The sequence below is a fragment of the Lutjanus erythropterus genome, chromosome 2, assembly GCF_056507025.1.
Source record: "Lutjanus erythropterus isolate fLutEry1 chromosome 2, fLutEry1.hap2, whole genome shotgun sequence".
Classification (NCBI taxonomy): domain Eukaryota; kingdom Metazoa; phylum Chordata; class Actinopteri; order Lutjaniformes; family Lutjanidae; genus Lutjanus; species Lutjanus erythropterus.
Window position 1 is genome coordinate 38,700,065 of NC_139318.1, and position 25,810 is coordinate 38,725,874.

At 38.9% G+C, this 25,810-nt stretch overlaps 1 protein-coding gene across 1 annotated transcript in view; it reads left to right on the forward strand.

The window, feature by feature from the left end:
- Positions 1-25,165, forward strand: part of ephb2b (eph receptor B2b) — a 168,971-nt gene extending 143,806 nt beyond the window's left edge. The window contains exons 7-16 of the mRNA XM_084739239.1: positions 2,740-2,902; positions 4,951-5,059; positions 7,902-7,969; positions 10,211-10,333; positions 10,509-10,756; positions 17,742-17,957; positions 18,351-18,500; positions 21,151-21,344; positions 22,195-22,350; positions 24,442-25,165. Coding sequence (XP_084595365.1) covers positions 2,740-2,902; positions 4,951-5,059; positions 7,902-7,969; positions 10,211-10,333; positions 10,509-10,756; positions 17,742-17,957; positions 18,351-18,500; positions 21,151-21,344; positions 22,195-22,350; positions 24,442-24,550 — 1,536 coding nt within the window. The 3' untranslated portion in view covers positions 24,551-25,165. The remainder of the gene's footprint in view (positions 1-2,739; positions 2,903-4,950; positions 5,060-7,901; positions 7,970-10,210; positions 10,334-10,508; positions 10,757-17,741; positions 17,958-18,350; positions 18,501-21,150; positions 21,345-22,194; positions 22,351-24,441) is intronic.
- The last annotated feature ends 645 nt before the right edge of the window (positions 25,166-25,810 follow it).

A 25,810-nucleotide genomic window follows, 5' to 3' on the forward strand; every position in this document is an offset into this window, starting at 1 on the left:
TGTTCAACGGGGAACATTTGTTTGGCATAATGATTCCACTCTTTTATATTCCAAGGGTTTTATGTAAAACCCACCTAGGGGATTCTACCAAAAAACCTTTAATATTCCACAGTTTTTACATAGAATATAAAAGGGTCCAACAAAGAACCCCCTGAGTGAATTCTAAGGGTTTTACCTAGAGCACATTAAAGGGGTTTTACTGAGAACTCTTTTATATGGTTTTATCTAGAACCTATCAGGGAGTTTCTTCCAAACATGCTTTTATATTCTATGGTTTTCAGATAGAACTCACGCAGAGGTTTCTACTGAGAATGTTTTTATTTTCCAAGAGTTCTATCTAGTGCACACCCAGGGGGTTCCACTGAAAACCTTTTTATATTCCAATGGTTTTATCTCTCTTCTCTTTTTAGTCAGACTCTTAATTGTTAATTGGGAGTAATGTTATAACCTTGGTCTTTTAAGCTTCAGTCACTGGTTTTTATATTATTCTTTTTACTTTATTCTTCTGACTTTCATTTTATTGTTGTATTGTTGTAATTTTGCTCCTGCATTTCTATTTTATTTATTCCTTTTTTATTATTCTTTGCTTGTTTTTATTTGTTTCCTGTCTGTTGTTTTAATCTTGCTATGTGAACCACTGTGGGTTGCATGTGTGTGTGTGAAAGGTGTTTTATAAATAAAGCTGAGTTGAGTTTATCCAGAACCCAGTCAGAGGTTTCTACCACAAACCTTTTAGTATTCTGGGGGTTTTATCTAGAACATAATTAGGAGGTTATACGGAGAACCTTTTTATATTTCAAGAGTTTTATCTAGATCACTCCCCCTCTTAATAGAACCCTTAGTCTTACAACAAGTCTGACAACTTCTTCTTCAAAACAGGATTCTTAAGAGTAAACGGTTCTGGGAAGAACTCTTTTGGAACTCTTATTACTAAGAGTACATTCTTCACTCCACTGAGTCATATAAACATAAGTTTCATTTCCTTTTCTCCCTAGCCAACTAAATAAATTAAGCGCTAATGTTAAAAGCTGACTCTTTTGTTTAGTTGTACATTTAAATTCAGAATATCTGCTCACGCTCGTTTGCATAACAGCGCGTCCTAGGAGGCATGTAGACAGAGCTTCTGAACATTGCTTAGAACTTCTGTTCATTCTCTTTCAATTATAATCACGGTCAGTCACTGGGAAAGGAAACCGCGCTCAGCCCTGCAGAAGGGCCACTGGGGATTGATGCGCAGAGACTTGTGGTTAAAACAATGGTGCACTGCCTGCTGTAAAAATAGTATTCAAGGGGCAAGCTCCACCGAATCAGCATACTTTCTCACAAGAACACTCGCAGTCACAAATGTGCATTGATTCAAGCACAATGATCACTAGAATGCATCCAATCGCACACATGTGCACACGCATATATACACAGCATTTGTGGAGCTTTCGTCTACATGCTGAGCCGTTCCACTTTTGAGTATAATTCCCTTCTCTGACACTGCTGGAGAGAGCTGTCAAAACAATTGTCCCGGCCCCTGCTGTGGCTCAGAAGTGCGCGCTGAGCAGTGGGTTGAAGGGAGCAGCTAAAAGAGTCTCAGTCTCCGCTCTCAGACCTGTCAGCATTCTGGAGAGGAGAAGTATGGCAGAGAAAGCTCTGATCATCAGACGGCACGGCTCAGAAAAGCCGCCTGACCTGAAACTGCCACCAAATCTACCTTCTTAACTGCAGCTGCCTCTTTCAGTTCTGCCGCTTTATCAAACATGATTTTTTTTGTGGTAACAAATTATTCAGATTAGTGCTATTGTGGTTACTGTGGCTATAAAGATGAGTATCAGTGCAGGATCTAAAAGAAAACATGATTTTGTCTGTACATACTGTTTGGTGTATTTTGTACTTAGTAACAAGACATTTACAATATTATTCACATATAAGTATCTGTTGATCAAGCTTCCATTATTTCATCAATAATATTCTTAATAAAATAGCTGGAAAAAAAAAAATCAAATTCCAGTGTTAAAACTGAAAATTCTGAACTTTTGTTGAAAACAAAATTACTAAAAATGACTGATACTATGGAATCATTTGCTCCTCTTGAGCCCTAGATGCTAAAGGGATAGTTCAGATTATTTTAAGTTATTTGGAGTTGTATAAAGTACTTAACAATAATCTGTGCATTTTCAATAGTAGATGTCAGTTGTCACACCCCCAGTTTGGAGAAGCAGAGAGGAGTATCAGTATGGAAGATAAGCAATGTACTGCTGTGGACAGGGTCAGCAACAAAATATATTTTAGTCACCTAAAAAAATCTAGAATTTTTTCACCACTTTACCATGTCATCAGACAGTCTTTTCTGATGGGAAACTGGTATATAAGTCAAATATTGCTCTCTTCAAATCAACAAAACGCCACTGGTGCAATTAGTAACTTTACATTGCAGAACATGGGAGTTTTCTTTTAAGAGGTTAGTTCGGATTCATTGAAGTCACACAAAAACGCAAACAAACCAGCAAGTTAAAATGACTGATATCGCAAATGGAGTCTGGTTTCTTTTCCGACAGCGATATCTGGCTTATATAATAGGTTTCCTGTCGGAAAAGGCTGGCAACCTCACTTCAAATGATCCACACTACGTCTATAGCTATAACCTAATATGTAATTTATTCACGTGGCGTCTCATAATTGTTAGCCTTTTGCAATTGGACTATAATTACTAATATGCACAATTTTAACATGTTATTTTTCTTCTCCTAGGACCAATCAGAATATAACTCCACCACCATCAGGAGCCAGACCAACACGGTGGTCATCCGTGGCCTCAAGCCAGGAAGCATCTACGTGTTCCAGGTCCGGGCCCGCACCGTGGCTGGGTTTGGACGCTACAGTGGCAAACTGTACTTCCAGACCATGACTGAGGGTGAGAATTCAGCCAACGTTCACCAAAGCACGCAGGGCTGTTATCACCTCTCATGCGTGGCCCGTCAACACACCATGTAGTATAGTATGGATACAGACAGCTGCGGCAATGAAAGGGAATCATGTTGTGAAGTAAACAGCTCAAATACTCCAAAGCCAGATTAGAATGGCTTGAAATTATGTTCTTACTCTTGTCATGTCTTTTTCAGATTTTAGGAAACATCCCACACATCATACTCATATAATTATATTATCATTCATATTTCAGCATTCAAGATTTCTTTCCTTTATGTGGTACGCAAATGTCAAAGATAGCTTTTTGCCATTTTCCACCATAAGCCTTTAAGTCAAGGAGTAGGTTGAAGTCTTATCTTTATACTGTGACACGACTGGGAGAAGAAGGAAAATTCAGTAAACATCAGTCATGGAGGTTAATGTTAGAGCCAAGGCCTGGGTTTTCCCCTCTGAACATCTCATTTCCTTCAGCCTGCAGTGCCCAGGGCCATCATTAGCCTGAACTCTCATACAAACATCCTTGATGCTGCCACACGCACAGATTCCAGCTCTAAAGATACATCAAGACTGACTCACAACTGTAAATATTGAGCAAACTGAGGATATACAAGGCTCGTTGTTTTCAGTTTTTACCAGGAAAAAACATTTGTTTTTGTTTTGTTTTTTTAAGAAAAGTAGATCAGTTCAAAGTGATTTTCACCTGGATTTTACATCCCCATGCAACCAAAAAGTTGTTTTTCCTTCTGTGAGAACACACTCATTACCATAATTTAGAGTAAACACTGTACTTTTGTAATGAGTGCAGCTCTTACAGAATGTAACAGAAAGTGAAAACAAGTCTCTCTCAGACAGTAAAAGAGTTAAACTGTGTTTGCAATATAATTTAAAAAGAAATTGATTCAATGTTTAAAATAGACACTTAAACATTATGCTTTATTTCAGGGTTACAAACAATAACAATAAACAAAGGTATATAATAAACCAGCAGTTCTCAGCAGAGTACCATTAAGGCCCAATACTGCAAATGATCTTCCCCTCTTTAAATAAAGATATGGATGACACTTTACCTTCATCTCACATTTATCATTTCTAAGCACTATATCTAATTTATCTAATCTAATTTACTGTATATATTTATTGTGTTTTTATTTGTAGCAAAAAGGGAATTACAACTTAATCTTATTATACAACCCTGTGTTGTAAAATAGTAAATAAATCTACCTTGCACTTTATATATGAAGTTTAATATTATATATTGTAATACATATCACACATATATGTTAATAATGATTCTGATTTGAGAGTATGATTTTAATTAGATTCGTTTGAATTCCTGATAAGCTGATATAAGTATTTCTCAACAACTTTAACTCATTGTGCACCCATAGCAATGGTCTGTTATACAGAAATAACAGACTTTAGAATGCTGTACTTGACCAATCGGAATCGAGTATTTAACAAAGCCATGTAATAAAGTATATTATTATCCATTAAATAAATGTCCATAAATGGCTTATAAATGCTAAATTGGGCGGATTTTATTAAAGTCTTACCAATATGAGTTCTACTTTATAGAATACATTATTAATACTGTCCAGAAGCACAGAGCACTGCAGGGAACTCACCAACTCGTGTGTCTGGCTAAAATTGGGAAGTCGTGTCATTTGCAGCGCTCAAGAGAAGGGTCTGGCTCTGCCTGTGTGTGCCCATTCAGTAGCTGGATTCCTGCTCTTGGCTGCCTGATCGGCCTGGGTCTCACCCAAACATGCGCTCTCTGCTCACTTCACACGCTTTCTGCCAGATGATTTGTCCGTATCCTCGGCATCTGAACACATTCAGTGTGCTTTGGAAAATGGTCCATGCAGCCAGTCAAGATGCCAAGATGCTCATTGGTTCACCCAGCCGTATGTCTGTCTGTCACCCATCGCTCCCTCCATATGCAGTGGCTCAGATGCTTTCCCATATGTTTCAGCTTGTGACTCTGCATGAGTGTGTATGGCACTCTGTTCATGTGTGTGTTTCTTCTTTTTATAGAGGAATACAACACCAGTATTCAGGAGAAGCTACCTCTCATCATTGGCTCGGCAGCTGCTGGCCTGGTCTTCCTCATCGCTGTGGTTGTCATCATCATCGTCTGTAATCGGTGAGTCAGTCCTGTTCCAGTACATAAAAAAAAAACCCAAAAAAACTTGCCAATAAATTATAGCCGCAAGCTGGAAAAGCAAACTCTTCTTCTTACTAGTTCTTGAGCTTTTATTCAGTAAACCTCTATCATATTCTTTTTTTAGTGCTATAACTACAACAGGAAATCAAATAAGGATCACCTCAAGTTCATATCGATCTCTGTCCATCTAGTCCTCAAAAGAAAATTAAAATGATTAGTTATTCTTAAATAAGTAGTAAGTAATTCTGTTGTTTCTATGTGATATCCATATGCGTGTGTAATACCTGTTTTGACCAAAACTCATAAAACTTATTGATACAAAGTGTTAGGGTCTCCATATCATACTTTCTTTTACAATCTCTATCCGTTATATCTTGTTTTTGGCAATTCCTGAGCAAGCCATTTCTCAGTTATCACTTTTTTTGCTACCTTCAAGTAATATTGATGAAGATATTTATCCTGAGCATTAAAACCGGTTGTAATATTGCCTAATTATATATTGTCTAAAGAAAAATCCATCTCAAAACCAGGTATTGTTTTATTTCTGTTGCTGTATATTCAATAGGATTGGATCACTGGACAATTCCAAAATATGTGAAAGGGATCCGCCATCGGATTGTTACATCGTTTATAGCAGTGCCCAGATTCTGGTTTACCATTCTGTAAATATTTCCTCCTTGGAGTAATAAAAAACCTGATAATTCTTCCAAGAAAATTCTCTCCATTGGCCGGAACTGAAGGTGGTGGATTGTATTTTACATATGTTTAACCACTCTTTCTCTTTGAGAGTTATGTTTGCTTTCTCCTCCCATGTAGCTTTAACATATGCACTATTGTAGTCTCGTTTATAAGAAACAGTTTGACAGTTTGAGTCTGAATGTTGTACTGTGCGTAAGTTCATTGAGAGCAATGAACACCCGGAGTCACCTTCCTTGCATGCACATATTTAGCCAATAAGGTTTATTCTGATTCTCATTAATACTATAGATGTGAGAGATAAAACCATCTGGGTTAAAATATATTAATTCTTAATAAATTCCAGTCTTTCAGCAGCAGAAATAATATAGAAAGTCAACATTTCTAACGCTAAAGTTCTGTAGGTGCTTCTGTTCAGTGGGTATCAAATGTTTTGTAACTCTGCCAAGGTTAGGATTCCCACTGGGGCCACACATATTAAAACTGTAGCTTAGCTCCTGTTCACAAAAGAATGTACAAAATGCATTTCTGAATATGTATTCTGCCAATAGATTTCCCCTAAAATGTTTTTTTTTCTTGGATTGTAGTAGGACTATTCTTCATACAGCAGTATATCGCCAACATGGATTATGATGGCCTAATGACATAGGGTTGTCTGCTGCATTGTGGGATGTTTTGGGACCATTGCCAGACCAAAATGAAACAGTGTATGATAGTTTTGAGAGCTGTCGCACAGTCAAAGAAATAAAAAGCTTCTAATGCACTGTGAAGGCACGATCACATTACTTAAAAAGTATTTTAATATGTCATTGTCAAGCGGCTAGCCAGTTAAAACTTATCTAACAGCAGCTCCAGCAAGCAATGGTAATGACGTCAAATAAACCATAATATGGTGAAGCTAGTGTTTAATAAACAGGATGGACTGTAAAATTAGTTTGAAAAAAGTAAATGTTGCAAACTTTAATGTGTGAAAATTGTTCCACACAAGAGATATTACATTTGCTTGCCTTGTATTTCCAAAGTCATACAAATTTGTTTCTGACTCATCAGTGATAAAGTAATGTATCAGTTATTTATGTTTGTATTGTTTAAGTTTGATGATACATTTCATACATATACTGCATATTTTTAAATTGTTTCAAATAATTTTACATGACTGATTGATCTGATTGATTTAATTTGATGTTAGTGTTTTGTCATGCACACAAAGTTCTCAACCTTTATGGGTTTAGAAGACACCAAACTAAAGTTGCTGTGTTCAAACAATTTCCTGTCTTTGCAAGATTACAGTCTATTTTACAGCCTGGTCTTGAACAGAATAGTTTGCCTTCTCTCCCAAGCTGGACAAGCAAATCCACTGTAGTAAAAAGTACATCACTTATGTCCTTGTTGGCAGTACAGCAAAACAAGAACCTCGTTTTGAATTTCATGGAGCTCACAAAACAAATAAGAGACAATGACCATAGGGATGCACCAATCCAATTTTTCTCCTTCCAATAAAGATTCAGATACCTCAGCCCTGGATGTTGGCTAATATGGATTCCTGATCCAGTGTTATTACTCTCTTTTCCTTAAATTTAAAACCTGTGCAAGTGACTGTGTGGAACTCTTTGGGATTTATTTTTTAATGTGAAGTAACATGAGGCCAGGGACTGCTGTGGCACTAAAAACTGAGTCAGCAGCAAAACATTTTATGAACACATTGACAAAGAAGCTGTTTTTCATGTGGATTGGTCACACCCTAAACACTGACGATGGAATCTGTTGTGATATTACCAAACTGTCCCACAATGCATCACCCAACCCTACGTCATTTGCCTACCTAAATGAAAATTGTTGATATTTACATGCTCACCATGTTTACTTACCAGGGATTTAGCTGCCCAACTAGAGCGCAATGTAAAGCAAAAATAAGGTTTGTGTGGTTTTACTGCATGTCTGGCTACATTTACCAGAACAGCCCCAGAAAACAACTGCTTCTCTGTCTACAAAGGCCTGTCTCTCCATGTGATCTTAGTTGTTGTATCTTTAGAGTAGGTACACCTGGGGGTGTTTGATCTGTGTTTCTGCCCCTCCCTGCTCCCTCTCTTTGAACCAGAGCTAGAGTTCTTTGTCTTTCCCCCAGGAGGCGTGGCTTTGACAGGGCTGATTCAGAATACACAGACAAACTGCAGCACTACACCAGCGGCCACAGTGAGTAAACCACCAATCCACTCTGCCTGCCTTTACCGCTGGTACCTCCTTCAGCACCATGCACACCTGTCTCCATGACTACCATCTCACACAGTCATCTCCATGGCTATCATTCAGCCCTGTGCTGCCTCACACACCTGTCTCCATGGCTACCACCTTGCATGCTGGTGTCCTTGGCTACGGCCCAGCACAGCACCGCTTCATTCGCCCGTCCCCCCACTTACAAGTAATCCTGCCTGTTGTTTGACTCTGCTCACTCGGAGGCTGGATTTAAACACGTTAAAACCAGTGTTCAAGTGTGTGTTCTGTGCATCATCACATTTCATAGTTAACTAAATCCATTGTAGTGGAAATAGGTCAGTCTTTACTCATGTTAACGCCATTAGCATGCTAATGCCACATGAGTCATTTGTCATTGTTAAAAATTCCAAAGACGTGGTGAATGAATGGAATTTCTCAATGATTTTTCTTTCTTAATACAGTACAGTAGCACAGAGCTTAAATGACAATAATGCAGAAATAAATCTGTGAGAAAGAGCTGAGAAGTAATTTCACCAGAGCTCTGTCTAAGATATTAAACCTAATCCATCTTTCTCCTGCATGATTGGAAAAACGTGTTCTTCCATCTTAAGTTTATGACCTCAGCTTAATTTGTTTATGTGATTGTGTAATTACCACCCTGTTTCATCCTTTTTATGTTAATTCCTCTCTAAAGGTAATAGCTTTCTCCATATAATCTGATCATGCTGTGCAAAGGAGTCCAGTAGTGAAAAGTGTGCCAGTAAAGCCCCTTTTACACTGGTCAAAAAACCCACTAACACCCACTAACATCTGGCTTTTGTCTTAATGGGAAAGGGTACAATCATCATTCACTCCCTGGACAAATGGCTCTGCAGTATTCATGCATATTTGTCGGCCCCGGCTCCAATTGGCAGTGATGGAAACACGACACCCAAGTGGAAGAGTTAATTTTGTCCCTTTTCGGTGGAGACAGTAACGGCGTGTTGCCTCTTTTTCATACACATGTGCTGCTTGGCTTGACTCCGTTTGACTCAGTGTGTCAGCCCAGCACAGCTGAATTTGGACCAGCTTGAAGGTGTGTAAAAGCCTGTTTGCTCGAGGTTCCAGACCCATTAAAAGGAAATTTTCCTCGCCATAGGCACCTCAGTTCTTGTTATTGGTGTGGACAATTTGGTTACTAAAAGAGCATGGTCTAGACCTGCTCTATTTGAAAAGTGCAATGAAAATAAAGTGGATACCTGAATCTACAAACAGTGATGCAGGCGAGAAACTTAATGCCAAACCACTGAGATTCGGATAAAACCTCTTTCTTTTGGCTTAACAGCGCACATCCAAAAATAAATTTATGTGTTAATTTGGTGAAAACCCGGTATATGAGTATCTTACAGCTATTAACAGTAGAGGTCAGCGTGTCCTGTGTGCATCCTGTCCTCACACCAGTCACAGTCCGGGCTTCTGCCCCTGTTTTTGGTGGTCTTTGCCATCATATGCGGGTGGTCTGTCGAACAGAGCTTCAGCTTGGGAAGAGATTGTAGGGTTTTAGTAATGGGGGGTTTTGCCTGGTCAGATCCTCTCCATCTGTTCATCTCTGCAAGCACATTTCTTCAGCATAGTGTGCCAGGTTTCGAGGCCGCATGCATGCTCTTCTTGCTCTGCAACAGTCCAGGCATGAGTTCAGTATCCATTCAAATAGCCTCAGGCCTGATGTGGAGGTGAGAGCCGAATAATCGGATTTAAAACTCGGGACACTTAAGTCCCTGAACACTTAAAGGCCACCTTAAGCCAATTTACCTGGCATCAGGGCTTAGGAGAGCCAATTTATTTCTTGGAGTGGAGCTGAGCGATCCTGATATAGGACCCAGGTTTCTCTCCTGAGTGTTAATGGCACTATGACTCACAGGAGATGATATATATATATTAATGTGCCTTATCACACCTAAGAAGACTGGAGGCACCATGTCATTGCTGACTGAATTGCTGTACAAAGTAGTAGCCATGAAGCATTGGTCGTCATAGCCACCATTTCTAACTACACCACCTCCTCCATCTTTTGACCTTCATCGCCTGAATGTCATACACAAACTCACTTACTCAGGAGTGTGTGCATGCAAAGTGAAATGATTGTTAATGTGCCTGAATGCGTTTGACTGTCACGCCTGCAGGAGTGTAAGCATGACCACCAGAATCAAATATTATAGTGGCTCTTTCCTTTTTTCCAAGTGACTCCAGGAATGAAGATTTATATTGATCCGTTCACATATGAGGACCCCAACGAGGCTGTGCGGGAGTTTGCCAAGGAGATTGATATATCCTGTGTGAAGATTGAACAGGTCATTGGTGCAGGTAATAGAAAAATCTGACTGAGACGTGGATGGAATACAACACTGCAAAACAACTTGGTTTTTAGTTGATTTCTAAGTACAAGTGGATGCACAAAATCTGTTTACTTTTACTTGCCCATATCGCTGTGAGCTTAATAGGACCGCTGCTTTTTTTTTTTCATGTAACCTCTTTGCAGGAGAGTTCGGCGAAGTGTGCAGCGGTAACCTAAAGCTCCCGGGTAAAAGGGAGATGTTTGTGGCCATAAAAACTCTGAAGTCAGGCTACACAGAGAAGCAAAGGCGGGACTTCCTCAGCGAGGCAAGCATCATGGGCCAGTTTGACCATCCTAACGTCATTCATCTGGAAGGCGTCGTCACCAAGAGCAGTCCTGTCATGATCATCACTGAGTTCATGGAGAATGGATCTCTGGACTCCTTCCTCAGGGTAAGCAACCAGATTTTTGAATATTTTATCTTTTTTTTAACAATATTGTGATTAAGATTTAATTAAATTATTTAATTATAATCCATAAATTAAATGACAGGACTGGATTTGTGGTTTAAGTAGTCTCAAATAAGGGATGATAATGCCAAGACTGCCACAGACTTCATTACATTATGTACACTATGTACGATCGCTACATCCAATAAATAAACAAAATAATTAATTTTTCTTATTAATGAAACTGAAAAATACAACCTTACACCTTCTGAATTCAAGTTTCTCTCTTTTACTGAAGTAAGATGCCCTGAATTGCCCTGTTAACTCATTATGAACACATTTCATTCAAACAGAAAAACAATAAAAAAAACTGGTTAGCCTTTACATCATTCCAGTAATCACCAACTTTGGTTTGATGGAAATAAATCCTTAATTCACCGAGTTCAATGTGAAAATATTCTTCATCTTCAGACTGTTTTCCCCACTCGTCCTCTGGCTCACTGGTTACTTATTGGTAAATAAGAGCACATCACTGAAAGGTGACTCAACCTTTAATTAAACTTGCCTAGTGTTTTGTAAGAAAACAGAACAATTTAGCCCACATTTAAGATATAACATTGCTAGTATATCTGATGTCAATAATATTGAAATCTAACCATGATATTCAAAAGTGGATTTGTTTTTACTGTAAAAACACATAGTTGGCTCTCTGGTAATAATGACAAACTGCTGGTAAATCCCATCAATCACTGCAATGTTTTGATATTAGACTAAGTACTGCTAGCATTGACAGCTCTGCATTGTAGCTGCTTAAGCTAACCTTAAAGTTAGCTACACAGACTGACAGCAGGTCCAGCTGCTTCACTGCTTTGAATCCTCAAGGTCTCAATTCAGAGCTTTTATTGTGATAAGCTTACAAAAAGTCATGTGCTGATCTTAAAAGAATAATGGGAGTTTGTAACAACTACATCCGTCAGTGTTTGTTACACTCGACAACTGCCAACATAACTGCTTGCTGCCTGTCAGTAATTGACGAGGGACAATCACCTTCGCCATGGAAAGAGCATAAACCAGACAACAGCCACGATTACTTTTTGTTGTTTCAGGAACTCAAAGAATTAATGTTAATCAGCTACAGCTGAGTAAATTTATCCCTGACAGTGAGTTGCCATGATAGCAGGTGAGACTAACAGTGTCAACTTAAACATTCACCTCCTACAGATTGTTCAAACACTGTTAATTCAACAGAAATTATTCTTGAAAGCGCACCTCTTCCTATTTGAAAATTGCACTCGATGTATTAAGATTAATCATTCATCCCTCGTAGTGCTTAACTTTAGTTACTCAGACACCTGATAAACAAGGACTCAAATCCTTGTTGCACATTAACACACACACTCTTCGGCATTCACACATATTTGCCCAATAATTTGACATGGTTCCTACACTCATTCCCAGTAATCCTACTTCAAGTAAACATTATTATTCGCAAAATCTCTCCTGTGTAGTTAATAGTGTCAATCACAAGTTCTTTAGAGGTGTTCTCAGCTTTATGCAATCATGCTTCACTATTAACACTCAGAGAATATCTGTTTTACCTTGGTATTTATTTATTTATTTTATATTTTCAATGTCAGTCTGAACAATGACTCACAAAATAACAAAATAACAGGATCTTGCTAGATAGAGTTCAGGACTTTTCTTTCTCTTTGACATTTCCCTTGTGTCTGCTTTGCTTTCACTGCGCAATTAGTTCATGATTATGCAGTACCGTATGGATCCATATGGGAAACAGACACTTATTTTTCCCCAACTCCCTGACAAGAAATATGCAGCACTCACAAGTTCATGGGGTTTTTAATTTTCATAATCTAACCAGAGGAGGATATTACAGAGAACCAGCCATGCTCCCCCATTTACGACCCGCATAAATAATGCAAATACTTTGCAAGACTTAAAATGAGATGTCAGATGTTTAAAAATGAAGCTGGCTATGAGATGAGATGTCACAGAGCCCTTCACCATCTGTCTTGGGATGTTAGGGAAATAAAAACAATTTTTTTCCTAATATGCCTTTTTTTATGCTTTTATCCACCCTAATTGCTCTCTTTGCATTTTTGGAATGAAGAGAAAAGAGCCTCTGATTTATGGAAATTGGATATGTATCATCATTGCCAAAAAAAGGTTTATTTTTAGTTCTAACGATGTAATGGGAATTCACTATTTAATGTGACACAGAGCCAGTGTAAGTACTGTGAGAATGCCATGTTAAAGATCAACTTAAAGGGGTAGTTCGAATTATTTGACGTAGGGCTGTATGAGATACTTATCAGTAGTCAATATATTACCTGCAGTAGATGGCAGCTGGCCCACCCTATTTAGGATAAGCAGTAGGAGTGCCAGTGTAGGAAGCTAAGAAATGTACTGCTGTGGACAGGATCACCAGTAAAATGTATTTTAACCAGCTAAAAAGTCTATATCAGTTTAAATGCACACTATATTTATAATTTTTTCAGCATTAACCTCGGCCTCAGACAGCCTTTTCTGACAGGAAACCACTGTTATATAAGCCAAATGTTTCTCCCTCTAAACCAACCAAAGTCCATCGGTGAAATCAGTAATTTTACTTTGCAATGGCTGATCTACCGCTGCCTCAACCTGTTAGTTCAAATGAGTTATTGTGTGACTTAAAACACAATAACTCATTAAACTAACAGTTGGAGGCAGCGGTAGAGAAACAACTCCTGTGGTCTGTGAGGTAAAATTACTGATTTTACCCATAGAATCTGGTTGGTTTAGAGAGAGCAGTATTTGGCTTATAGCAGTGGTTTCCCATCGGAAATAGCTGTGTGACAGCAAAGTAAGTGGCAGAGAAAATGTTCTAAATATAGTATACGCTTAAACTGATATTGACTTTTGTAAGTGGCTAATATACATTTTAATACTTTGCTGGTGCACTTTTCTTCTTCTACAAGCTGGGGCGCATCAACTGCCATCTAATGGAGGTAATACACTGACAATCTGATATCTATAAATACCTCACACAGGCCAACTTCAAATAATTCTGAACTTTCCCTTTAAGTATGATAGTATTGTACAATAGAAATTTGTTGTTTTGTGAATAAAGATGTATAGTACGCACATTATATTATGTATTCAATTAAGAAGACATTTAATTTCATGTAAATTACTGTCATTGAAGAATTGGAAAGGCATTTTTAAATAGCCTGTAAACAGCCTCTTCCTCTTTGAATGATTTCTACCAGTTTAATACCCAGCCTGACAGGCAGTTTAAGCCCTCTGCTGCAAGCCAACATCAAAACCCTCCTCAAGAAGAAGACATGCAAGCTCCTGTCAGCACACTGTTCAGGCTGGGTTCAGAGTCTTTATTTGCATTCTGCCTCCGACCTCTGAGACACAAAGCATCAGCTCTTTTTTGGAATTTGATCTCGCGGTGAAGGGTGTTTGTGTATATGTAGATGTTTGCTAAACATATTTGACAGCACATTGTATTCAAAACAACAGGGAACCTCTGCGGCACCTCACGGTGACAGTTTATGACAACAATCGCTGACGGTGTCAAAGTCTGTGAACATGGTCTGTGTCTTCTCTGGTGATTGGTGGGTTGTTGTTTACAATGGCCACTGCAGTCTGTGCTGTCTCCCCTGCTGCCTCCTGCAGCAAAACCTGCAGGGCAGAGAGAGAACAGGAATTAGGAGGATAGATCGATCAGAGATAGACTGGTACACCCTTAGAGATAAGAGTTCCAAAGAGGGCTGGGGTTCTACATAGAACAATTTGCTCCTGTAGAATCATTTTTTGAAGAAAGAGTTTGTCAAGGGTTCTGTATAAGAGTAAGGGTTCCATTAAGAACCCTTTTCACCCAAAGAACCCTTTATAGAAGAAAGAGTTCTTCAAGGACTGTTGAGTGCATGTGTGTTAAAAGATCCTCACCTTCAAATATTCAAATATTTACCCAAATATTTACTCAAATGGTATTTTTAACTGTAGATGTGTCTGGAATCCCCTTAATCAACTCATTTTACTTGTGTAAATTATAATATGGTTCTGCGTAGAACCTCAGAATAAAAATATTTTTAGATCCACCTTGGTGGGTTCTAGATGAAACTGTTAAAATATAAAAGGGTTCTCAGTAAATCCCCCTTTGTGGTTCTGGTTGTTTCTTGTCTTTGGTGAGCCGAAAACAAATTTCCACCACGGTGGACAACAAAGATAAAGATTTAAAGATGAAACCCTTGAAATATAAAAGGGGTTATGGTAGAACCCCCTGGGTGGGTTCTTACCCAGAGAAACCCTTTTGGAAGAAACATGTCTTCAAGGATTGTTGAAATCGTCAGTTACTTTGTGCCATAATATAAAAGCGTTCTTGTTAGAACCTTGTGGGTGGGACCTAAATAAAATCCTTGGAATATAAAATGGTTCTCTGTTGAAGCCCCGGAGTGGGTTCTAGATAAAACCCTTGGAATATAAAAATGTTCTTGGTAGAACTCCTTGAGTAAGATCTTGTTGGCACCCTTTGAAAGTGGAAGGATTCTGGATAGAACCCCCAGAAAGGGTTCTGGGTGGGAACCATTACACCATAGAAGGGTTCTCTGTAGAACCTGTCATAGGGGATTCTGTGTTGGACCTTTCAAAGATAGTTCTAGGTATTACCCTTTATGAAGGGGTGTAGAAACCTTTAGAAAAGGTTCTACCAGGACTCAAAAATGATTCTCCTATTGGGACAAGGTGAAGAACGCTGCATGGTTGTAGTTAGCACCTTTATTTCTAAGAGTGTACGTGGAACCAACTTTAAGCCGAGAAAATAAGTAGAGTGAAAGTCCATCTTTGATATAAAACAATATTTTTCTAGAACTAAATAATACTAGACCTTTATTCACACAGTTCTACAAATTCCTAGTTATTTCTCCCACCTAACCTGACCCCAAAGACTTTGGAGGAATCTTTCCAATTAAAGTATATGCAAACACAGCACACAGATTAGGTTGCAGTGTGTATTTGTGAGAAAGGTTTCATGAATAATGCATTCTGCTTAATTGCTGTGGTACACGAGGAAGAGCAGCTTGACGTGAGGAGAAGCATCCGCTCGGCTAATGAGCAGCAAAGTGTTTGAAAGAGAGAAATAGGCTAGTGGAGCGGTCATGCAGGCTGTTAATATGGCTCTGCTCGGGGGCCCTGCTTGCCTTGCCCTTCCAGTTCCCCCTCTCGTGGCCTTTCCGTCTGTCCACACCCGTCCCCGAGCTGCCATGCTCCCTCCTCTGGAATCTTCTGTTCTCCGGGCGTCGTGGTGGGTGGTGGGGAGAGTGCAGGTGTGCGCAGTTGGAGGCACAGCTGCACCACTGCTCCAGACGCTCCCCATGCATGGGGTAAAGCCCTCAGCAAACCGTGGAGGGGAACAGCTGTAGACAGCCAGCCAGACCCAGTTTAGCCCTGCCCATGAAGCCCTGAGCCAACCCAAACGTCTCTGTGAGTGACCTGCAGGGCCTCTTCACAGAAACTAATACTACAAAGTAACTTTTCTACACTAGTCACATATGGGTTGGGTTACAAGTAGACATGTCACAATTAAATTGTTATAATTTTACTAAAAGAGGTTAAGTGGGAATCAATTTGTATTATTAATGGCACATTTTGTTAATATGGGTTGCATGGCTGATGAGTTCTGAAAGAATTATTACCCGTGCACTGACTTTTAAATGTAAATATAGCATCTTTAAAATTCTGATGGCTTTTTTTTTTATTTCTTTTGTTTGCAAATTGGCTCCGTCTGTATTGCTTTCAGCCCTTCAGCTCCATGAACCAGCAAGTTCCTTTATGTATCTTTGGCAGAAATTACAGGGTTTGTAAAAGGCTTGAAAGAAGATACTTAAATTTAAGCGTTATGTTTCTGAGGTTAGGAATATGCTTGAATTTGAATGTATATATTTGAATATATTCATTGCTTGATTTTCACAACCTGGTGTTTTAGCTACTTAATCACTCATGTAAACCAAAAATCTGTTAATATTTGAAATGAGACTTTCCCGTCACCATATTTGTCATTCCTAGCTAGATGATCCCGTACTCAGGAAATTAGGAAGCATTAAATAGTCATGATCAAATAGGGCTATAGGGCAAATAGGATCTAGCTGATTTTATCATGATAAAGATTTCATTTCAGTTGTTATTGATAATGATTGAGAATGTTTAATGACCCAATTCCAGATTCCATTTAATGACCTATTTTTACACCAACATGGAGAAAAAAAAGTTAAATTTAACCACTCTATTTTGAATTTTCCCATTTCATTTTTAACAATCTTACTGTGAATTTAACCACTTTATTATGAATTTAACCACCTTACTGTGAATTTATCCACTTTATTTTGAATTTAACCACCTTACTATGAATTTATCCACTTTATTTTGAATTTAACCACCTTACTTAGGATTTTATCACTCTATTTTGAATTTAATCACCCTGCTTTGAATTTAACCACCTTATGTAGAATGTATCCACTTTATTTTGAATTTAACCACCTTACATAGGATTTAACCACTTTATTTATCAAGCCACGCAGGTAATAATTTTAATGTTAACACCTAAAAAGCACTAATAAATAAATAATTTCCTCACTGTCTGCACTCATTTTCTCACTTCATGCTGTTTATGCTGTTTTATTTCATGTTGATGGTGTCATTTGTAGCACACTCCATTATCAAAAGATATGACAGGCTGTTTATGAGCCAGGGTGTATTTGTTATCCATGGTGGTTTGCATTTAATGCATTTAAGTAAAAGGAATGAACATCTTATTGAACACACTCCTAGTAAATCTGTCAGTACCCTGAAATTAGAAGATAGAAATTTGTCCTGTTGGTCCGACTATACAAAAATTGTCAGGCAACACAGAATTTCTAGCAGCGCCTGCTCTTTATGACCCACTCCATGCGAGAAGGTATCACAACACAATCTGTCTGTTTTACAGCAAAACGATGGACAGTTCACTGTGATCCAGCTCGTTGGTATGCTGCGTGGTATCGCCTCAGGCATGAAATACTTGGCCGACATGAACTACGTGCACCGTGACCTCGCTGCCCGAAACATCCTGGTCAACAGCAACCTTGTGTGCAAAGTGTCGGACTTTGGTCTCTCGCGCTTCCTGGAGGATGATACATCAGACCCCACGTACACTAGTGCTCTGGTAAGAAAAATTCAAGCCTTCCCTTCATGACTAAATCAGAGTCAAACAGTTTATTTTTTCATTGAGAACTTGTTTGACACTATCTGAACCGCAGTGATTGAGAACCCCTTTCATCCGGCCCTGTCAGTTGGTTTTATTTAACCGCAGCGCACTCCCACACTGCTCTCCCTATCGAGACAAACATCACCCCTTCACCTGTTCTTCTCTTCCTCCTCCTCCAGTATTTCATGTACCACACTTCACTCCCAGGGGTTTTGTTATATCCACCTCCCAGTTTGGATTACCGTCAGCATTGTTGCCGTGAACGGTATCTCTCTCCGGAGCCAGGACACTGTGACGGTCGGGTTTCGGTCTCGCTTCCCTCGCTGAGGTTGTTGCCCTTTGTGTTTGCAGGGAGGGAAGATTCCTATCCGATGGACTGCACCCGAAGCTATCCAGTACAGGAAGTTCACCTCCGCTAGTGATGTGTGGAGCTACGGGATCGTCATGTGGGAAGTCATGTCCTACGGAGAGAGGCCTTACTGGGACATGACCAATCAAGATGTATGTATTTAACTTCCCTGTCGAGTCTAAAGTCAAACTTTACCCTTAAACACTTCTTTTCAACAACGCCTCACTACACACGTACATTTTTTGCTTCCTAAGTTTCATTACAGCCTCAGACTCCTCAGAGATACATTTTGTCATTGTATCTACTTTCCTTTAGCTAAACAGCAGCTCTCACTCATGGGTTTTATTTGAAAATTCCCCCACACTCACCGCAGAGACATAATCAGATCATTTGAAATGCACGGCAGTGCTCAGTGGACAATTTCTGCTCTTGACTGGAGCCTCCATTTCCTATCTCCCTCTGGGTAGCAGAGGAGAGAGCAAATTATGGGGAGAGAGATAATGAAAATAGTTTCAAATTGAAAGTGAGAACACTAATGTGCTAAGAGGGACTGAGGACCTCAACGGTTATCTTATTAGCAGCTCCAGATAGTGTTTCTGCTCCATCGGGGTGCTCGTTTGGAGGTCTCATGAATGAGATTAATCTGGGTTTGAATGGAGCTCCTTTAATGGCTCTGATAATGAGCAGGGGATTGTGCGTCCTCGTCACAAGTGTCCTCCAGGTTGTCTCACTCCGTTAACCGTGCGCCACCTCTGCGTGCCCCCCGACCAACAACATCACCAGCCAAGTCGGACGCAGCTTTAATGTGGCTTTACAGAGAGACAGAGCATTAAATAGTTTGTAAAGGCCAGAGATGAGGTCACTGCTGGCAGAGATGAAGCTGGTGGAATAAGGTTTATGTTCCTAATGACCTAACTGCTGTTTAACAACTCTTCACACTAATGTGGTGATTTGTGCACAAATATATGTGTTTATACATTTATATGTATGTATGTTTAAGTAATAACTATAATTCATCAGTTTTGATTCATGGGCAGTAACACACAGTAATGACTACAGCAGTTGTTTTCACCACATGGTGAGAAGCACAGATGCTCTTATTCATCAGTACAGCAACAACAGTGCCAATTTTTCCTTCATATTAGACATGACTGTTGTGAACGTTACTTAAAGTCCAGTCCAGTTTGTAAGATTTGGATTTTGTGGCACAATATGGCATGAATAGAATATGATATTCAGAAATATGTTTGTATTCCTGTACAATAACCTGAAAATAAGGATTGTTGTGTTTTTATTACTTTAAAATGAGCCGTTTATATCTACAGAGGGTACAGGACTTATTTTTTTCTCCAGTATATATATCTGACAGCTATAGTTATTAGTTAATTCAGGTTAAGATTTTAAATTAAAAAGATTAAATGAGTGGTTCTCGAGCTCTCTGGTTTGTGACCATTGATACTTACTATCTACTTACTTAGGGTCCCTTTCAGTTCAGTTCCCTCTGAACTTCTCACATGGATTTTGAGCTGCAGTAATTAATCATCAAAGTAATCAAAAGAAAATTAACTATTTTGATAATGGATTAATCATCTCAGTCATTTTTCAAGCAAACATTAACAACCATTTGCAAGTTCCAGCTTCTTAAATGTAATGATTTGCTGCTTTTCTTTGTTATTTGTTACATTAAACAATGAGTGTTTGGGTTTTGGACTGTTGGTTGGACAAAAAACCCAATTTGAAGATGTCACTTGTGGTACGTTAATCATTTTTTCACTTTTTTTGACAATCTATAGATTAAATTAATCAAAAAAATGTATGAAAGACTTTTTAGGTTAAGATTTCACATAAAAAATATTGTAAGCTTATAAAATCATTATATTGTTAAAGATTAAATGAGTCCTTGAATAAGATACGTTGACACTCTAAACTTCTCACATAGTTTCATTTGAATAAAATGAAAATGAAAGCTTAGCAAAAAGTCCAAATTAACACTTTATCATCATAATCATCTAACAACCCTTACAGTTTATCTTGTGACCCTTTGGAACAACCTAATTGTATATAAGGTTGTCCAAAGTCTCAATACTTAAATACTTTTTTGATACCATAAGTTTAAAACAGTATAGTATCTATTCAATTTGGTATCGGAAGAAACAAAGCTATGAAAAAAATATCCAGGCTCATTTAAGACCTCAGTTCAGTTCATTCTTTATTGTCTTGCAGCATCATAAAAACAGACAGTGTTCAATTACTTTTTCTGTACCGGCACAATGTGCAGGTAAAAAAGAAATCCTAATTTGTGTGCCAAGGACTTTTTTCTTTTTGTCACATATATGTTTTCAAAAGAGTCTTCAAACACCAATAATTTATCAAAGTTTAAAATTCCAGTATTATGGCAACTATAAAATAAAGTATTAAAATGTAGCTCCACCTCAATCAGCTAGAAAATAAAACGCACTGATACATCACTCCTCACAATCTACTAATGCAAAATATAATAAGATATCAGTCACAAGGGCCATTTTTTGGCAGAAAAAGTATATTTACTTTTGATACTTTCAGTATATTTTGTTGCAAATACTTTTATTTCTATTTACAATAACTGGGATTTTGAATGCATGACTTATTCATGAAATGCAGTATTTTATACACTGTGTTACTGCTACTTTTACTAATAAGTTAAGTGAAGCATCTGAGTACTTCGTCCACCACTGGATCGTACACTCTCCTCTCTCCATCAATCGATCTCCTTCTTTGTAGAGCCTTGTAGCGACCCTTAGAGATCTGTGTCTCCCCCTGCAGGTCATCAATGCCATAGAGCAGGACTACAGGCTGCCCCCACCCATGGACTGTCCCAGCGCGCTGCACCAGCTCATGTTGGACTGCTGGCAGAAGGACCGCAACAACCGGCCCAAGTTCAGTCAGATCGTCAACAACCTCGACAAGATGATCCGCAATCCCAACACGCTGAAGGCCATGACCCCGTTATCTTCAGGGTGAGTGTCAGGACGGCTGTTGATTTAAATTCAGTTTGTTTTATGTGATTGACTTGTGTTTGCATTGTGTGCCTTAGTCATAACATATGGTGTAGACAAGCGTTAAATGCATTCACTCTGTGTGCGGTATCTGCATGTGTGTTTTATCTTGTCTCTGAAGGCATCCCACAAGACAGGCGTCTGGTTTTAGCATCATTTCATGTTGATGTGGATAACATCTAGAGCAATATTATGCATCTGATTGTGTCTTAATGTAAAGACTTTCCTCTTCCTAACAGGAAATTCATACTCCTGCTACAGTGCCATCCGTGGCATGGATCGCTTTTTTCAGAACACAGTGTCTCTTGTTTCTTCTGGCGCCGGGCGGTTATGTAAATTAAAGCCTTTTGGTTTGATAGATCAAATCCTTCCCACGAACGCTTTGGGCGAAACCTGGATTGAAGCAGTTGTGCAATTTTCAAAACAAAACATTTTGAAGCATTTCTGCTCTGGGTGTTAGTTTCCTTTGAGAGCCAGGGTTTACTGATTTCCATTATCCCTGTCTGTACTTTCATTTGTGGTGGAGTGCAGTACCGAGAGCCAGATTTTCCACAGACACTGAGTGGATATATTGGCTCCCTGAAGCCGATCACTTCATTTGGAAAATACACTTTATGAGGAATCAGTTTGGAAAATATTGGTTCATGGATAAGGCCAGTGGGATTCTCTTAAGTTCTGTCTAGTCTTTTGAAAATATAATGTAATAATTCATGTTTGAATCATTCGCAGGTGGTCTGGGCCGACTATGATGTTAGAGCTGCCACTCTATATTATCATTACTCATGATGGCTCCTGCTTGTGTCCCCCTCAGTGTTCATCTCCCCCTCCTGGACCGTAGCATCCCAGACTTCTCCAGCTTCAGCACTGTGGACGAGTGGCTGGACGCCATCAAGATGGGCCAGTACAAAGACAATTTCGCCAACGCTGACTTTACCACATTTGATGTGGTGTCCCAGATGACCATGGAGTAAGTGCTGATGATTTCTGCCGCTCTGGGCCTGATAAGCACAAGGAAAACGATCTCATGAAGCGGGTTTGCCGAGTCTCGTATATCCCTAAAACCTGAACGAGCACCAGACTCTCTGCCTCTGGCGCGTTATAAAACACACTAGCTGTGCTGCATGTAATTATCAGATCGTAATACTGGCTGAACAGTGGGCACAATAGCTGGAAGCCATAACAGTGCCCTTTATTCTCTGCCATGTGTTGAGCAGGCCTCAGTTTGACCTCAGAGGAAACATCATAAGTTGAGGTTGGTGAGCCAAAATATAAGGAGAGAGGAATCATCCTAACACACCAGCCATAATCATGTTAAGAATGCCTCCTGTAGAGAAACTGTTTTCTTTAAGGAAAACAATATCACGAGCCAGAGATTAACCCACAGAGATGTCGAGCTTCAATTCTTTGAACAAAACAGATGGTAATATGTAATCCAGTAAGCGTGACTACTGTTGAGATTCATTGTCTTGTGGATAAGTAGCAGTTCAAGTAAATTATCTTGTTTAGAGCTGATGATACGAAGTGGGACTTGTTTATTTTGACATTTTTATAGAACATATTACCTCTGCGATGACTGATGTGTCTACAATAGACTCAAGTCAGTGAGTTGTTGTGAATTTGTGATCTCAGTATTCTGTTTTGGTGGTTTTTTTGTGATGGGTGGGGTTTACCACATCAGTTAGACAGTGACAGAAAAATACACTAAGCTGGCAGTCAAACATTTTTCTGTGATTATATAAGCTTTCTGGCCTCAAAGATGGATGAACATGCAGCTGTCTCTCTGCTAAATGACGATGTTTCATGCCTGTTACTTTACTGTCATCTCAGTTTTCAGTCATCACTGGTTTTTTCAGCTGTTTTCTGCCATTCTTGTCGTGTTGCCTCCATATATTATGTTTTTGATATTTTTTTAATTGATAGATAGATGCACACAAAAGGTTTATGTCTCTCGAATTCACAACAAATCCATGTTAGAGAGCACCTCTCTACCACCTGACAGGTGTGGCATATAGAGCTGCTGATTAAGCAGTATAATTATTGCACAGGTGTAGATTGGACTGTCACAATAAAATGAATAATAAATATATAATATGCAGTTTTAACTTAAAAAAAGACATTTATCAGGCACTGAGCCATGGCTATTTCACATAAGGCTACAGATAGCTTTTTTTTCCCCCCAAAGTCATGACTCTCTGTCTCTGATTACCCTGAGGTCAGAGGCACACTGTAAAAAAAAAAGTTGACTCAAACACACACTCTTACGTTTTTTAAAATAAGCTAAACACAGTTTTGCTAACCTATAATCTTTTGTTGGGATAAGTGACTTTTCTTCTTTAGATAAACATTTAGAAACCCAAAAAATGTTGTATTATGAACATTTGTTATTATTTAGGTAATTGAAAATTAAATGGTTGCAATTCAAGTATATCTAAAGAAGAGCAGTAAATTATCAAAACAAAATATTGTTATTAGTTGGTAAAACTTTTTGCAAAACTTAAGAACTCAAAAAACTCAAAAATCTATTTTAAGTTGCCTTGAAATTTTGTGTTTGCTGAACTTTTTCATTTTTATAGTGCCGAGTAGAGTGAGTCATGACTTTTCCCTCCTGTATTTGTAACCCTATATGAAGCGTTCATAGTTCAGTGCCTAATAGATATCTTTTTTTTTTTTTTTTCAAGATAAAACAGCACATTTTAAAGTGGCCTTTTTGCGACCAGTCCGAGACACACCCCTGCAGTAATCCTGCTGTTTAATTAGTATTATTCTACACCTGTCAGGTGGAAGGATTACCTTGGTAAAGGAGAAATGCTCACTAACAAGGATTTTAAAAAAAAATTGAGAGAAATAAGCCTGTTGTGTGCATAGAAGAAGTCCTACATGTTTTTTTTACTTCAACTCATAAAAAATGGGAGAAAAACCAAAAGTGTTGCATTTATATTTTTATTAAGTTGATAGACAGACAGATAAATAGAGAGAGAGATAAATAGAAAGATTCTGCAGCAGAACTTTTTATAGTCTGTGGTAACGTCAGGCTGACATCTGTTTTCTCTTGTCACAGGGACATCCTGAGGGTTGGAGTGACGTTAGCAGGCCATCAAAAGAAGATCCTGAACAGCGTCCAGATGATGCGGGCACAGATGAACCAGATCCAGTCGGTGGAGGTTTGACCCTCCCGAGCGGAGCAGAGGGGGGAAAATAACGGCGGTTGGGATGCAGGGCTCTGGCTGTGGAGGATGGAGTGGATGTTTTTTCGCGTTATAGTGTGTCTGGTCTTCCCACCGGACTACCATTCATCCCCCGTTCCCCCTCTCCACTTCCCTCTCTCCTCCTCTTATCCCCTCACCCCGACTCTCCCTCCATCCTTGGGATCAGCTGTGGAGAGTCGTGGAAACAAAAGGTCCACGTGATGACGAGGCGTCAGAGGGACCCGCAGCCGACCCACCTTTGGAGCTAGAAACACGGGAGGTTAGAAGTGACCAGCAACACATTTTTCAATCTTCCACCAATTTTCATTTGATGTTGAACATTTTATTTTTTTTTTGGTTTGTTTGTTCTGATAATTTTGTAAAGAATTTTTTAAAGAAAAAAAAAGAAAAACTGAGAAAAGGCAAGGAGTTTATCTAAATTTATAGATGATATAAGGTTGTACACTAGACGAACTGAGTAGGAAAGCTACCCTTTAAAAGGGCAACAAAAAAAAAAAAAAAGAAAACAAGGAAGAGCTGAGGAGAAGAGGCCATCCTCAACAAGGTGTGGATATTGTCTTTGCCGTTTTTAATTTTGGACATCGTGAGGAAACACAGAGTTCTCTGTGGCCTTCTGAAAGGCAAACAAACCCAGAGGAGACCAAGGAGCCTGATGTGCACTCCCAACTGTTTCCCCAGGAGAGAAACTAAATTAAAAAAAAACCATGAAATGGACAACTTTTGGCATAGACTGATGTCAAAAACACATTCATTCAGACTGACAATTCACACATGGTGAAATCAACACTCAAGAAAAAGAAAACATTTTTTTTTCTCATTGCAAGTAATTTTCTATATTGTGTGAAATTTTGTGATGAAGATTCCGTCTCACCATGCTTCCTCTCACTATAGACAAAATGATGAGTTTGTTTTTTTTTCTTTCACAGTGAAATACTCACAGCTTGCCAAATAGAACTCTTCCCTTTCTGCACCCCAATCATGATCCTGTACTGTACATATCAGATGCACTTGACCTGCCACAACGCGAAGACTCAGAAACAGATATAATCGATCGGTTCAGGAGCAGAAGAACTGATCGCAGGGAGGATTTAAGTTGTTGTCGCCATCGGTTTCTTTCCTTATTATGTGAAAATATAGAGAAAAAGCAGTCCAACTTCATACACAGATTAAAGGGATAGTTTGGATTATTTGATATGGGGTTGTATGAGGGAACTGCTGTGG